At 42.2% G+C, this 17,266-nt stretch overlaps 1 protein-coding gene across 1 annotated transcript; it reads right to left on the bottom strand.

Moving 5' to 3' along the window:
• Nucleotides 1-4,063: 4,063 nt before the first annotated feature.
• On the bottom strand, nt 4,064-11,772 carry LOC106599547 (integral membrane protein 2C). The gene is made up of 6 exons (XM_014190834.3): nt 11,540-11,772; nt 8,362-8,499; nt 7,845-8,033; nt 7,356-7,466; nt 6,698-6,851; nt 4,064-5,767 (listed from the first exon to the last, which is right to left on the bottom strand). The coding sequence occupies exons 1-6, from the start codon at nt 11,630-11,632 to the stop codon at nt 5,676-5,678; spliced, it is 777 nt and encodes a 258-aa protein (XP_014046309.1). The 5' UTR covers nt 11,633-11,772; the 3' UTR covers nt 4,064-5,675.
• Nucleotides 11,773-17,266: the final 5,494 nt, after the last annotated feature.

Genomic DNA, 17,266 nt, shown 5'->3' with positions numbered 1-17,266 from the left:
CCCGGACTACGCTGAGCCAATTGTGCGTCGCCTCATGGGTCTCTTGGTCGCGGCTGGGCTGGGAATCGAACCAGCAGTTGGCACTGCGAAGCAGTCTTAGACCGTTGCTCCACTCGGGAGGCCCCATCCACAAAGGTTTTAACGCTTATCAATTGCCTTGCACAAAGTATAGAAATACTAAAATACTACTTAAACAGGACTCTTAAAGAATTTAATTTAACTGTTAATTTAATTTTTTGATCACAGAAACAATGAGAAAATATGGAAAAATAAATAAATGTTGAAATGTTAATTATATAAAGCAGCCCATGTAATCATCTGCCAGAGAGTAACCACAATCGGCCAGAGTCCCAAGTAATACATTTGTACCAGATAACACACACTGGAATCAGCCCGAGCTCAATCCCCACATCCTAGCCATAAGTGTGGTGAAGGAGGCTGAAGAAATTTGGCTTGTCACCTAAAACCCTCACAAACTTTTACAGATGCACAATTGAGAGCATCCTGTTGGGCTGTATCACCGCCTGGTACGGCAACTGCACCGCCCACAACCACAAGGCTATCCAGAGGGTGATGCGGTCTGCATCACCAGGGGGAAACTACCTGACCTCCAGGATACCTATAGCACCCAATGTCATAGGAAGGCCAAAAAGATCATCAAGGACAACTACCACCCGAGCCACTGCCTGTTCACCCCGCTACCATCCAGAAGGCGAAGTCAGTACAGGTGCATCAAAGCTGGGACCGAGAGACTGAAAAACAGCTTCTATCTCAAGGCCATCAGACTGTTAAACAGCAATCACTAACTCAGAGAGGCTGCTGCCTATATACAGACTCAAAAATAAATTGATCACTAGTCACTTTAATAATGCCACTTTAATAAGGTTTACATATCTAACATTACTCATCTCATATGTATATACTGAATTTTATTTTTAAAAAGTTGCCATACCAGGCAAGGATACAACCAGTCAGGATGCTCTCGATGGTGCAGCTGTTAAACTTTTGAGGATCTGAGGACCCATGCCAAATCTTTTCAGTCTCCTGAGGGGGAATAGGTTTTGTCGTGCCCTCTTCACAACTGTCTTGGTGTGCTTGGACCATGATAGTTTGTTGGTGATGTGGACACCAAGGAACTTTAAGCTCTCAACCTGCTCCACTGCAGCTCCGTCGATGAGAATGGGGGTGTGTTCGGTCCTCTTTTTCCTGTAGTCCACATTCATCTCCTTTGTCTTGACCACGCTGAGGGAGAGGTTTTTGTCCTGGCACCACACGGCCAGGTGTCTGACCTCCTCCCTATAGGCTGTCTCGTCGTTGTCGGTGATCAGGCTTACCACTGCTGTGTCATCAGCAAACTTAATGATGGTGTTGGAGTCGTGCCTGGCCATGCAGTCATAAGTGAACAGGCAGTACAGGAGGGGGCTGAGCACGCACCCCTAAGGGGCCCCTGTGTTGAGGATCAGCGTATCGGATGTGTTGTTACCTACCCTTACCACCTGGGGTCGGCCCGTCAGGAAGTCCAGGATCCAGTTGCAGAGGGAGGTGTTTAGTCCCAGGGTTCTTAGCTTATTGATGAGCTTTGAGGGCACTATGGTGTTGAACGCTGAGCTGTAGTCAATGAATAGCATTCTCACATAGGTGTTCCTTTTGTCCAGGTGTGAAAGGGCAGTGTGGAGTGCAATAGAGATTGCATCATCTGTGGATCTGTTGGTGCGGTATGCAAGTTGTAGTGGGTCTAGGGTTTCTGGGATAATGGTGTTGATGTGAGCCATGACCAGCCTTTCAAAGCACTTCATGGCTAAAGATGTGAGTGCTACAGGTCGGTAGTAATTTAGGCAAATTTCTACCCATACAAATGTTTTGGACCTAATCATTGATTTGGGCGTTTAACAGACTGTGAAAAACTTTGCTGAAGCATTGATTGAAATGAATGCACTTATATCTGTTCTTCTAAAGATTCATGATATCCAAAAATGGATGGTGTTAAGCGATAGGTGGGAGGGGTTGAATGGAGCTGAAGGGTGGGACTAATAACAACAAGATAACCAATGTAAAACATACGGGTTCTGTAAAATGTATATAGGTTTAGACATTTTGTGAAATAGCACAGTTATAAATAGAAATCAAACTGGATGGACATCAGAAATAGAGGAAGGACTAAAAACAAACAAAATATAACTATTGTAAAATATATTGTGTCTGTAAAATGTGTATAGTATGTATAAACTGAAGGTAGAAGCCTAAGTGTTATTGTTTATTAGTTATTAATTGTTGGAGGGGTGGTAGGGTTTGCGGGAATAGTAAAAGTATATTAAAAAAGAGTGTGTATATGTATTTATGTTTATATGTATATTTATGAATATATATATATATATATGTATATATATATACATATATATATATATGTATATATATGTATATATATATACATATATATACATATATATATGTATATATATACATATATATATATATGTATATATATACACATATATATACACATATATATACATATATATATATATATATATATACATATAAACATAAATACATATACACACTTATATATATGTATATATATACATATATATATATACATATATATATATACGGGTATGTGTATGTATGTATTTATATAGATATATATATTTACCCAAAAAATATATGGCGAATTAGAAATTATGCAGAAAATTACATTGATGGAAGCGACAATCTATCCGCAATATTAAGCTGATCCACCCCTTGAAAAAGATTCATGAGAAACTGAACATGACACTGGCTGGTAGCTATGCCTCAGTTCTTGCACAATGTTCCACATTTACAGTCACTTCTGTCTCACAGTTGTCAAGAATTTCACAGCTTGAGTACAACTTTGAAGCTGGCATAAACAAGAACTGCTAAAAGAGGAAATGCCTTTATCTTTCAACCTCCAGCTCTGAAAGCTGCAGTAGTTCAGCGTCTGTCAGTCTGTTAATCAGTCAGTTAATCGGTCAGTCAGTCAGTCCATCCCAGCCCCCCAGATGTCCAAAATCACATGCAAAACCACCCACTACAGGTACCCTCTCTGCACTGCATATTTTTCTCTCTGGCCCATTGCAAAATGTGCAGAATAACATGAGGTTAGCTATAAAAATCTTTGCCCCATGGCAAAACACGTAGAATACTAGGAAGTCAACAAAAATCCCCCAAAATGAATACAAATAATATTATTGTTTGGGGGGGAGAGCCTTGCTCAGACCTTGCAGGGGCCCAGAAACTGCAGTACGCCACTGACACTAGAGATGGTGCTAAAAGCATCTTTGTTATTATGATGCATCATGTGTAGAAGGGTGAGTACAAAAGTCAATTTAATCCATTTTTAATTTAGAGGTTTTTAAGGCTGTAACACAACAAAATGGTAACTTTCTGAAGGCACTGTATTATTATATAATATACTGTAGACGGTCATGAATGTGTTAACATGGCGCATGCTAAGTTGTTCTTACACATGCTGTATTTGTGTATGCGTGTGATACGTCAAACGACAAATGTCAGGAAATTACTTTGGTTAGGGTGTTGACAAAAGAAGCACACTCATATGTACTGTGTCGCTTAGTCTCACTTCCCTTGGGAAATTGACTTCCTTCTGTCATGTGGGGAAAAAATGTAACTTGTGTTGAGAGTGTGTGCAGTGTGTGGCAGGAGAGAGAGATGTCACTAATATCCCCGAAGTGTCCTAGATACATAATTCATGCACCAAATGTTGTCTATTACAAGTTACATTGCAGCTTCGGTCTATATACATGCTTATGTTATAGAACATTTTTTTATAAAGCTCTTGAATGTCTTCCTCTGAAGGGAAATGTCGTTGAACTGTAGCAATGTAATTTTCGATGATTATTGGTCATTGGTTTGACTTCTGTGCTTGGGTTCATGGTGTTATACGGAAATTGTTATATTTTTATTTAAGAGAAATATGAAACATTGTAGATTTTGGTACCCGTGATATCCTTTGTATTCTCCTGAGTTTATTTCCGTTAGTCTAAAACACACACACGACAATGATAAAGCAAAGAAAGGAGTATACTTTTTACATGTTTATTTATTAGGTAGTAAGATAAGCTATTACAAGCTAAATGACTGTACAGCATAGTGAGTCAGAAGAGAAGGGGACAGATCATGAAAGCCTATATCATACAGTGGCTCCCCTTTAAACCAGCAACAGAATTCCTCTATATCATACAGTAGATCAATTGTAAAAAAAAAAAAAGGTTAAGAGAGAGAGACAGGCATGCAATAGAGAGATAGTCTGGATAATGGGGATGGAGACTGGCTACAAGGACTCAACTGCAGACAAGAGGCCAAGCCCACTACTAAGACAGGAGGAAGAGGGCAGCTGCATCCAATTCTCCACCCTTCTCCTGAAGTGTGCACTTGCGCACCCTCTCAGAATCAGGACGTAGCCAAAGACACACCGAAAGAAAGAGTTCAACTCTAAAACCTATCCAAATGTACAGATGTAGGATCTTAATTTGAGACAGTTTGCTACAGAAGGAAAATAATCCTGCAGCAACAGGAAATGTAAATTATGTGGATTATATATTTTTGTAGGTGTTGATACATTTTTGTAAGGAAAAATCAAGTGTGACATTTCAAAGTGAAAATTACAAACTTCAAAAGCCTTTTTTAAACCTCAAATACACTACAAGTTTTACATTTCAGGAATGTTCTTCTTGTTGATCAAATTAAGAGGCTACATCTGTAGGTAATCTATATATGCCTAAGTAACACCCTCACGACTCAACATAGCGTTAGTGACAATAAATTTGGTTCCGTTGGCCCGTCCAAAGCACTGCTACTTTATACAGTCTAAAGCCATGTGAGACCCAGAGAGTCAACCAGTGGAAGATACCACAAAGAAGAGGGACAAACCATAGAGAAATTATCATTCAATCACAAAACAAGCTCAGATAAAAATCAATGCACGTTTGAATATGAAATCCAAGAAAAATCCATATACAGTATATATTGCTTATAGGAACGATGCAGAATACATACACAAACAATTGATGATTTAAATTACAGGCGAAAAAAATATCTAAAATATATGAGGTATGTTTCGGTTTTTCTGGACATCCAAGACGAGATATCATCGTGGGTTCATTTTGGTTGAACCAAGAGACAAATAGAAACACGTGTGTGTGCACAACGCGCGCAGCATCGTAACGCCCAATTCTCCTCACTGGCACACTCACTGCACAGGGTTAGAAGTACTATACAGAAAGGACTAACTCAATCTGAATGGATTGAAATAAAAACCTAAGACAACTCATCTGATTATGCTGGCGTCGACTTCAAATCGATACAAATAAAAAAACTATCAGTGCAACAACATGACATGAAATCCCAAACAACAAAAAAGCTACAGATTCATCGCATTACCGACATTATCGAAATATACAGACCATTGGAATACAAAAAACAAACAAATAATAGAAACAACACCAGAGCAGTAAACAACAATTCAACTTGGGACAAAAAAGGAATAAAAAAAACAACAACATTCAAATCAATAACTATTGGACAAACACATGCTTTTTAAAGTGCAATATAAAGCCTAAGGGATGCGCGAGGTATGGTTTCAGAGTGGGCTTGGTGGTGTAGGGCGGCCATCTTGCCATCTTCTTTCTCAGTATTTAGACCCTGTCGCAGATCACTGTCTCAACGACAAAGGTGTTCTCAAAGTGACGGATGCTGTGGCAGTTCCTCGCCTCACGCTTGTCAATGCCTGGAGGAAGAGAAGAACGGAAGAGAAGAGAGGTAAGCTTACATCCAGTTTTATGTGTCATGTTCAATGACATTATACTTATGATATATGATGTGATATGATCCATAGGGTTTGGGATATCTATGGTGCTATTGCTTTGCTGGGGTACAGAGGTAACTCCCCATATGTGTTCATATGTCAACATACTAGGTGCCTAATACCCATTATGGTATCATCCTCTGAAGACTAGATTAGATATTGAGCAATATAAACAGTTGAGGGGGCTCCCACTGCCTACCTCACTGTTACCATGACTACCAGTACCAGCCTCCTCTTGGATCAATGGAGTTTCTCGTCAGCCCATATATGTGCTCAGAGGGAAGCACGTTACATCAATGCTCTGGTTTTACAACTAGCCAATCACAGAGGCTCATGGAGCACATCACTACTACGCATCACTTCCTCCCCCACGCACGCTGTCTGATCATTGGACCTGCGTGGTGTGTTGGAAAAATGACTCACATGCACACACACGATGGCTCTGACATGGTAATCAAGAAGGATCTGTGTGTGGAGGTCACTTAGAACTCATACTGTGGGAGGCTAGCGCCTGGCAGAGCCCACACACTCTCTCTCTCTCTCTGAGCCAGCACAGGAAGTGCCGATACGGACCTGGCCATCTCCGTTTCCTCTGTGATGAGGGGTGTCACCAGACAGTCAGCCAACCCATGGATTCAGACTGACTCAGTGACTACTGTGAAACACACAACTCTTCGTTCTCCTCTCCTCTGTACAGGACAGGAAGAGCCTAACTGATGACCTAGTACTTATATGCATCCCATGTTGACAAGGACATCTGTGTGTGAAATGTGTGTGTGTGAAAGTGTATGTGGATGTGTGAGACAGAAGGAGAAATGATGTGTTGTTGGTGTGTGTGTGTGTTGTACTTACGTCGGCGTGCGTCGCGTCGGCGTTTGAGGCGGTAGGTGTCTTTGCCGTAGCAGAGCCGGTGGATGAAGGGCCCCAGCGGTCTCATGTTCCTCACCCTCCCCGTCACCACCATCTCCTCCTGGATGATGTAGGTCTGGGGCAGATACGTCCCCTTCTGTTGGAGAGGGAGAGACACAAACACATACGTTAGTATAGGGATCATCAACTAGATTCAGCCGCAAACCGATCTTTATTGAGCGGATGGTCGGGGGGGCCGGAACATAATTACAAATAATATGTAGAGATCACGTCGTATCTCTCTATTATGCATGGGACTACTTAGGAACAGACATCTTCAATTAAAATCTCTTGGAGCTGATTTCCTGTTTTTTTTTAATTGTCTTTTATGCCCAACAATGAAAATTCCACCCCAAAAATATATATACTTAAAAAAAAAAAGGTTTTACTGTATACCAAGTTCGACCCGTGGGCCGACAGTTGGAAACCCTCCTTTAGTACAATGCCCTTCACAGGACAGACGGTACACACATGACCGCAATGTCCTTTTGTATAATAAATATACATGGGCAGACTGTCCCTGGGATGGACAGCCACACACACACACACACAAACAGTTTTCCTCTGACAGACCTAACCCACATATAACACAATAGCGTACCTTAACGTTGACCAGCAGCTCCCAGAGGTTCCTTGGTGGCATGACCAGGGTGGTGTTGAGCTCAATCACGTAACACTTGTCCAGGGCAATGTCATGGTACACAGTCAGACCCTGGAATTGAAAATGACAACAAAACATGAATCATATTTTTTTTTTAAACTTTTGTTCATTTAGTAAATATTTTCTTAACTCTATTTTCTTAAAACTGCATTGTTGGTTAAGGGCTTGTAAGTATGCATTTCACGGTAAGGTCTACACGGGTTGTATTCGGCACATGTGACAAATACAATTAGATTTTTATTTTCACTCCAGTATGCTAACTAACAGAAAAGATCACATGAAACGTTCATTGCCTTATAGACCACTGACCCCATGTCCTCCAGAATCCTATTCTCCTATGTATACCAATGGGTGAGCATTTGGACACAAAATGGCCACATTGTATCACACAACACAATGAGTGTGTGGACAGGCATAGGGATGACTTACCCTCTGGAAGTCATGGATGATGTCTGCGGGGTCGCTCCCTCCAAAGTGGGGCACGGGCACGCTGATCTGCTCGTAGTTGTCATCCAGGTAGATGCCCACGTTCTCCTCCAGCTCCTGTCTGCCGTGCAGGGGGGCGTACACAGAGTCCTCGTACAGAACCCTGCAGTGGAACAGGCTGTCCTCAGGAATCTAGAACACACAGAGGGAGAACAGAGCAGAACAGGGTTAGTATAGCCATGGGGATATCTAGCTGTGGTATATCTATAGCATGCATCAGTGCTTCAATCAGAACCAATCTGTCTGTATGATTGAATATGTGAGGTATGATGTAATAGTAGCTACTACTGGCAGTTGTACAGTAGTAAAGTGTAGTATAAAGTAGTATAGTTGTAAGGTGTGTGAGGTAGTATGCAAAAGTAGTATAATATCTGACCTGTGGTATAAAATAGGAGGTACTAGTGGTAGTTGTATAGTGGAGTGTAGAGTGGTGCAGTATAGTTGTAGTATAGTAGTATACCTGTTGTATGAAGTAGTACCGGTAGACGTATATGGAGGCCAGCACCAGTCCTGACATGAAGACCACCAGGCCAAAGGTGAGACAACACAGCCCGTTCAGATGAGACTGCTTGGGCCTCAGAGGAAGAACCAGCTCCTCCTGGGGAAAGAAACAATACACAGGTCAGACCTACAGGCCAATGTCAGATACAATTATTCAACTTAAGAGTTAATTCATCAAATAGCCAACCAGACTATTTACATTGACCCCCCTTTTTGTTTTTACACTGCTACTACTTGCTGTTTATTATCTATGCATAGTACCTTTACCCCTACCTACATGTACAAATTACATCAACTAACCTGTACCCCCGCAACATTTACTCAGTACTGGTATCCCCTGTATATTACCTCGTTTTTGTTATGCAATTTTATTGTGTTACTTTTTTGTTATGCAATTTTATTGTGTTACTTTTTATTTTATTTTTTACTTTATTTAGTAAATATTTTCTTAACTCTATTTCTTGAACTGCATTGTTGGTTAAGGGCTTGTAAGTAAGCATTTCACAATAAGGTCTACACCTGTTGTAGTCAGCGCCTGTGACAAATAAAATTTGATTTGATTCATCAGCAAGATGCTCCCACTATGAAAGAGCAGTTTCCGTTTCACTCAATGTTGGTGGTAATAGCTGAGCAGATAGTCACATTGATCATAGCAGAAATAAATCTGTTTTATAATATAGGCTGAAGACTAGAGATGCTGAAGATGCCTTGTCATCCCAACAGCCCACCCCCAGTCTCTCAGCCCTACCGCCAATCTGTTCGCTATTAGTGATACACTACGCCACCTAGAAACGGTACCCACACACAGTTGCTAGGGACTATGGAGGATCAAAAGGGATGAGGCAGATTGCGTTGTGTTTGCCGAGTGATGGCGAGGGAGGCTGTCACGGTTGTCTGGGAGTTCTATTCTTAGGACTCGACTTCCACATGCCCTACTTGTAGCTGTGACAGCGTTATATCACACACACCTCCAGTGGGAGGGAGATCACAGTGATTGCCTGGAAGTGGAATCTCAAGCCAGATTTGGTATTAATAATCCTTATACACACACATACAGATTTGGTATCCACACGTCTCCTTTGACGCCTTTGCGAGCATCCCCTGTCTCCCACCTCCCTACATGACGTCAAAACCATAACCATGTCATTACTAGTTATAGATGCTCAATAATTTGAGGTACATGATCTCACACCTTCAGATTGGGACTTGCCAAACACAGATGTATACTGAACAAAAAATATAAATGCAACAATTTCAAAGATTTGACTGAGTTACAGTTCATATAAAGAAATCAGTCAATTGAAATAAATGCATTAGGCCCTAATCTATGGATTTCCCATGACTAGGCAGGGGTGCAGCCATGGGTGGGCCTGGGAGGGAACTTGGGATGGGGAGCCATGGCCAGCCAATCAGAATGAGTTTTACATACAGAAATACTAGCCCCCTCCCCCCCTGTTGTGTGACAGAACTGCACATTTTAAAGTAACCTTTTATTGTCCCCAGTACAAGGTGCACCTGTGTAGTGATCATGATGTTTCATCAGCTTCTTGATATGCCACACCTGTCAGGTGGATGGATTATCTTGGCAAAGCAGAAATGCTCACTAACAGGGATATAAAAAAAACCTTGTGCACAACATTCTAGAGAAATAAACTTGTTGTGCATATGGAAACTTAAAGGGATTTTTTTTTCTTTCAGCTCATGAAACATGGGACCAACACTTTACACGTTGTGTTTATATTTTTGTTCAGTGTAGTTCTACGTCAGATCTAGATTCGATCTTACTTGAGCTAACTAATCTGACTAGCAAAATACAGCCTAATTTCTAGAGCCTAGAAACTCACATCCATTGGGGACACAATCAGGTCCATGTAGACTATTTCTGAATCTGATGGAGGGTGGAGTTATCCAGCTTGACACTCAGATTGACACTTCAACTGCTAAACTGTAAATGCATGTATTCTGTCACTTGCAGAAATACAATACAATGTTCAGCATAAGTTTCAGATTTACTATTAATTGTATTAGCCTGCCTGACAATATACCATCTAGGTGCACTCTAATGACAGACAGACCTATAACTGTGATGTCAGTGCTAACATATTGAGCAGCTTCATATAGACACAACAGTGTGTGAGGCTTTCTATGCAAATGCAGTACCGCCACCCTTTTAGCAGCTCCCTGACAGCTGTAACCAAATGCATATTTCTTATGACTCTCTTAACAAGTGTCACTTCCTTTCCTCCTCTCCTTTATCTGATTTAAAAGAAGAGAACAGATGAAAGCCAACCAAAGTATGACTTTCTTCTAGCATATTGCACCTGGGAAGTATTTTTAGATCAGTGCAGACTGCATAGATGAGGGTAATGACACAAGGAAAGCAAATCCCAATACACTATTGAAATGCATGCGCCCTTATTTAAAAAAAAAACAGCCCAACTGCGCAGGTGCCCCTTACGCGCTACCTGCTGGATTTGCTGGGGAAAAACACCTCGGTGACGTAACCATAACGCAGCGATAACGTCCCCATTGTTTGCACAATTTACAGACTGTCGATAAGATTCAACTTCCCAATATCAACCTATAAACGTGTTGTCTTGGCAGTTTTAGATAAACATAGTAATTGCTCGAGTAGCATGGTTTAGGATAGCCAGCCTACGATTCGTGGTTACGTCTGCTGCACACTGAGGTATCTGCAGTGTCCCCAGCTAGCCTCACAAGGTGACGTAATGTCAACATCCTCGGGCTTTGCTGGCTAGCTTGTATCGATTTGAAAAGGTTAGGCTACTTTGTATGCGTGTTTCCTGAGCTTTCACGTCAGCAGTGTATCATTTCTAGTAACAATAGTAGTAACACATGATACTGTAACAGTAGCCTAAATGATATCGTGGTAGCCTACTATGCAAATTAGTCTACAACTGATGTTATGTGCTCTATTGGACTTTTAATATATTTTGAAATGTACATCAGCGCAATCATTAGGCTACATGAACAAATAGAGAACGATTGAACTATAAAGCAATTAAGAAAACATGGCCCTGATATAATATAACTATTGCATTGTCAGCAAAACATCCCTATTTTACCCCAACGCTGTCAATACATCATGGAACAAAGAAAAGAGACGCTGAACTCACGTGTTCATAGGGCATGAGAATCTCGGCTTTGTCTCCATCGAGCTCCTTCTCTGGTTTCTGCGCCGAGATCGGCTGGAAAGTTATCTTCACCATCTTTGTATGTTTTATCTTTTTCACTACACTGACTTCCTCATTCGACACTGGTGGATTATATAGTTGCTCTGTTCTCTCGCCCCCGTGGTATCAGGCTCCTCTCTGACCTCAGAAGAGCGTAGCTGTGACGAACAATCCTGTGTAGGACTCGGAAAAAAATCAGACCCCAATCGCTTTTCAAAGTAAGAGTCGACATCCATATGGCTTGATCAACATGTTGCTTTTGTTAACCTGTTGTCGATTTTATTATGTTTTATAATAATTTGATTAATGTTTGAATCGATATTTCTGAACTAAGAATAGTTTTGCACCTGAATTTACTGCATGAATTCGATTCAGAATAAGGGGTTTATTTGCGAGATTTGTTCAGGGACTTTTATCTTGACGTTTTGCACCAGATATGGGTATAACTTCCTTATCTTATTTTTATCGTTTTTTCTCAGCTGATTTGCCTCAATAGGCTCTGATAATCCGGAAGTCTATAATGATACGCATATACAGGAGTGATACTCAAATTATCTCTTTAATGATGTGAAATTGGATATGTGAGAGTATGTGAATGTTAACCACACATTTATAATCAGGGGTTCCCAACCAGGGGTACTCTGCCCATCCACAGGGGTACTTGAGAAGACTAATGAGACCATAGGGCTACTGGTAAAATACACATGAGGGGTTACTTTTGGGGAACTCCGGGCAGAGCAAAATTCAGTTGGTATTGTAACTGATAAAGGTTGGGAACCACTGACCTAAGCTATATACAGTGTGAGGTCACATTGTGGAAAAAGTCATGCTAACACTTTATTTTGTTTAAGGGTTGTTTTATTCTTATAAAGGCCATACCGTATGTGCATCTTCCTACTGAGCAGTAATCAACTATTCATATGAGATAATAACAACCTCTCTAGCGGTGTATGAGATGTCTGTATGTATGTCTGTCAGATCTGTAGAGAGGAATGGAGCACAAATGGAGAGAAAACAATATTATCTCAAATGAACTGTACACCTCTCAATAAACAGAAGTATGGATGGAGCCCATGTGCCCAAGGATGAACAGCCTACAGTAGACTACAATGTAGATAAGACATTCCTTTAGCCTATTCAAGACTGAAATAGGACTGAAATGAAATGTGGCACATTTTCCAATTCAAACTTGGCCTAAATGACTACAGACCCGTAGCACTCACGTCTGTAGTCATGAAGTGCTTTGAAAGGTTGGTAATGGCTCACATCAACACCATTATCCCAGAAACCCTAGACCCACTCCAATTTGCATACCGCCCAAACAGATCCACAGATGATGCAATCTCTATTGCACTCCACACTGCCCTTACCCACCTGGACAAAAGGAACACTTATGTGAGAATGCTATTCATTGACTACAGCTCAGCATTCAACACCATAGTAGCCTCAAAGCTCATCACTAAGCTAAGGATCCTGGGACTAAACACCTGCCTCTGCAACTGGATCCTGGACTTCCTGACGGGCCGCCCCCAGGTGGTGAGGGTAAATCAAATCAAATCAAATGTATTTATATAGCCCTTCTTACATCAGATGATATCTCAAAGTGCTGTACAGAAACCCAGCCTAAAACCCCAAATAGCAAGCAATGCAGGTGTAGAAGCAGGTGTAGGTAGCAACACATCTGCCACGCTGATGCTCAACACTAGAGCTCCCCAGGGGTGCGTGCTCAGTCCCCTCCTGTACTCCCTGTTCACCCACGACTGCATGGCCAGGCAGAAATCCAACACCATCATTAAGTTTGCAAACGACACAACAGTGGTAAGCCTGATCACCGACAACGACGAGACAGCCTATAGGGAGGAGGTCAGAGACCTGGCCGGGTTGTGCCAGAATAACAACCTATCCCTCAACGTAACCCAGACTACAGAGATGATTGTGGACTACAGGAAAAGGAGGACCAAGCACGCCCCCATTCTCATCGACGGGGCTGCAGTGGAGCAGGTTGAGAGCTTCAAGTTCCTTGGTGTCCACATCAAATCAAATGTATATATATAGCCCTTCTTACATCAGCTAATATATCAAAGTGCTGTACAGAAACCCAGCCTAAAACCCTAAACAGCAAGCAATGCAGATGTAGAAGCACGGTGGCTAGAAAAACTCCCTAGAAAGGACAAAACCTAGGAAGAAACCTAGAGAGGAACCAGGCTATGAGGGGTGGCCAGTCCTCTTCTGGCTGTGCCGGGTGGAGATTATAACAGAACATGAGCAAGATGTTCAAATGTTCATAAATGACCAGAATGGTCAAATAATAGTAATCACAGTGAACAGGTCAGGGTTCCATAGCCGCAGGCAGAACAGTTGAAACTGGAGCAGCAGCACGGCCAGTTGGACTGGGGACAAGAAGGAGTCATCATGCCAGGGAGTCCTGAGGCATGGTCCTAGGGCTCAGGTCCTCTGAGAGAGAGAGAAAGAAAGAAAGAAAGAGAGAATTAGAGAGGGCATACTTAAATTCACACAGGACACTGGATAAAACAGGAGAAATACTCCAGATAACATACTGACCCTAGCCCCCCGACACATAAACTACTGCAGCATAAATACTGGAGGCTGAGACAGGAGGGGTCAGGAGACACTGTGGCCCCATCCGATGATACCCCCGGACAGGGCCAAACAGGCAGGATATAACCCCACCCACTTTGCCAAAGCACAGCCCCCACACCACTAGAGGGATATCTTCAACCACCAACTTACCATCCTGAGACAAGGCCGAGTATAGCCCACAAAGATCTCCCCCACGGCACAACCCAAGGGGGGCGCCAATCCAGACAGGAAGACCACGTCAGTGACTCAACCCACTCAAATGACGCACCCCTCCTAGTGACGGCATGGAAGAGCACCAGTAAGCCAGTGACTCAGCCCCTGTAATGGGGTTAGAGGCAGAGAATCCCAGTGGAGAGAGGGGAACCGGCCAGGCAGAGACAGCAAGGGCGGTTCGTTGCTCCAGTGCCTTTCCGTTCACCTTCACACTCCTGGGCCAGACTACACTCAATCATAGGACCTATTGAAGAGATGAGTCTTCAATAAAGACTTAAAGGTTAAGACCGAGTCTGCATCTCTCACATGGGTAGGCAGACCATTCCATAAAAATGTAGCTCTTTAGGAGAAAGCCCTGCCTCCAGCTGTTTGCTTAGAAATTCTAGGGACAATTAGGAGGCCTGCGTCTTGTGACCGTAGCGTACGTGTAGGTATGTACGGCAGGACCAAATCGGAAAGATAGGTAGGAGCAAGCCCATGTAATGCTTTGTGGGTTAGCAGTAAAACCTTGAAATCAGCCCTTGCCTTAACAGGAAGCCGGTGTAGGAAGGCTAGCACTGGAGTAATATGATCACATTTTTTGGTTCAGTCAGGATTCTAGCAGCCATATTTAGCACTAGCTGAAGTTTATTTAGTGCTTTATCCGGGTATCCGGAAAGTAGAGCATTGCAGTAGTCTAACCTAGAAGTAACAAAAGCATGGATACATTTTTCTGCATCATTTTTGGACAGAAAGTTTCTGATTTTTGCAATGTTACGTAGATGGGGAAAAAAACTGTCCTTGAAACAGTCTTGATATGTTCGTCAAAAGAGAGATCAGGGTCCAGAGTAACGCCGAGGTCCTTCACAGTTTTATTTGAGACAACTGTACAAACATCAAGATTAATTGTCAGATTCAACAAAAGATCTCTTTGTTTCTTGGGACCTAGAACAAGCATCTCTGTTTTGTCCGAGTTTAAAAGTAGAAAGTTTGCAGCCATCCCTTATGTCTGAAACACAGGCTTCTAGCGAGGGCAATTCTGGGGCTTCACCATGTTTCATTGAAATGTACAGCTGTGTGTCATCCGCATAGCAGTGAAAGTTAACATTATGTTTTCGAATGACATCCCCAAGAGGTAAAATATATAGTGAAAACAATAGTGGTCAGAGGACAAACCATTCACAGAGACATGGGCCTATCTTTCCGACAGATAAGATCTAAACCAGGCCAACACTTGTCCGTGTAGACCAATTTGGGTTTACAATCTCTCCAAAAGAATGTGGTGATCGATGGTATCAAAAGCAGCACTAAGATCTGGAGCACGAGGACAGATGCAGAGCCTCGGTCTGGCGCCATTAAAAGGTAATTTACCACCTTCACAAGTGCAGTCTCAGTGCTATGATGGGGTCTAAAACCAGACTGAAGCATTTCGTATACATTGTTTGTCTTCAGGAGGGCAGTGAGTTGCTGTGCAACAGCTTTTTTTTTTTAAATGTTGAGAGGAATGGAAGATTCGATATAGGCCAATAGTTTTTTATATTTTCTGGGACAAGGTTTGGCTTTCAAGAGAGGCTTTATTACTGCCACTTTTAGTGAGTTTGGTACACATCCGGTGGATAGAGAGGCATTTATTATGTTCAACATAGGAGGGCCAAGCACAGGAAGCAGTTACAACAAACTAGAATGGTCCAAACACACCAAGACAGTCGTGAAGAGGGTACGACAAAGCCTATTCCCCCTCAGGAAACTAAAAAGATTTGGCATGGGTCCTGAGATCCTCAAAAGGTTCTACAGCTGCAACATCGAGAGCATCCTGACTGGTTGCATCACTGCCTGGTATGGCAATTGCTCGGCCTCTGACCGCAAGACACTACAGAGGGTAGTGCGTACGGCCCAGTACATCACTGGGCGGTATCAGAGGATGGCTCTAAAAATTGTCAAAGACCCCAGCCACCCCAGTCATAGACTGTTCTCTCTACTACCGCATGGCAAGTGGTACCGGAGTGCCAAGTCTAGGACAAAAAGGCTTCTCAACAGTTTTTATCCCCAAGCCATAAGACTCCTGACCAGGTAATCAAATGGCTACCCGGACTATTTGCATTGTGTGCGCCCCCCAACCCCTCTTTTTACACTGCTGCTACTCGCTGTTTATCTTATATGCATAGTCACTTTCACTATACATTCATGTACATACTACCTCAATTGGGCCGACCAACCAGTGCTCCCGCACATTGGCTAACCGGGCTATCTGCATTGTGTCCCGTCACCCACCACCCGCCAACCCCTCTTTTACACTACTGCTACTCTCTGTTCATCATATATGCATAGTCACTTTAACCATATCTACATGTACATACTACCTCAATCAGCCTGACTAACCGGTGTCTGTATGTAGCCTCGCTACTTTTTATAGCCTCCCTACTGTATATAGCCTGTCTTTTCAATGTTGTTTTATTTCTTTACCTACCTATTGTTCACCTAATACCTGTTTTGCACTATTGGTTAGAGCCTGTAAGTAAGGTCTACACCTGTTGTATTCGGCGCACGTGACAAATAAACTTTGATTTGATTTGATTTAATGTCCCATTCTGTTAATTGTGTTGGATTGGGTTGGAATTGGCCTCAACTTTAGACAGCATATGCAATGGCCCACAATTAATCTTGAAATACACATAAAGGTGACTAATGACATACCATTTCAATTGTCTGTGAATGTTGCAAGAGGCTAATGGCATTTGGCAATTGGTTGTGCCTAGGCTAAGTGTTTGAGTTGTAAGGTATGGTGAGTAGGTCTACAATATAAAACATTTATAGGGCACATTCAAAATGATCCTTTAGGCATATTGTTTACTTAGCGTTTTATATTTGCTATTTCAA

Source organism: Salmo salar, chromosome 03, assembly GCF_965601325.2.
Source record: "Salmo salar chromosome 03, fSalSal1, whole genome shotgun sequence".
In the NCBI taxonomy this organism is placed as follows: Eukaryota; Metazoa; Chordata; class Actinopteri; order Salmoniformes; family Salmonidae; genus Salmo; species Salmo salar.
This window is presented reverse-complemented; position numbering and strand designations above follow the sequence as displayed.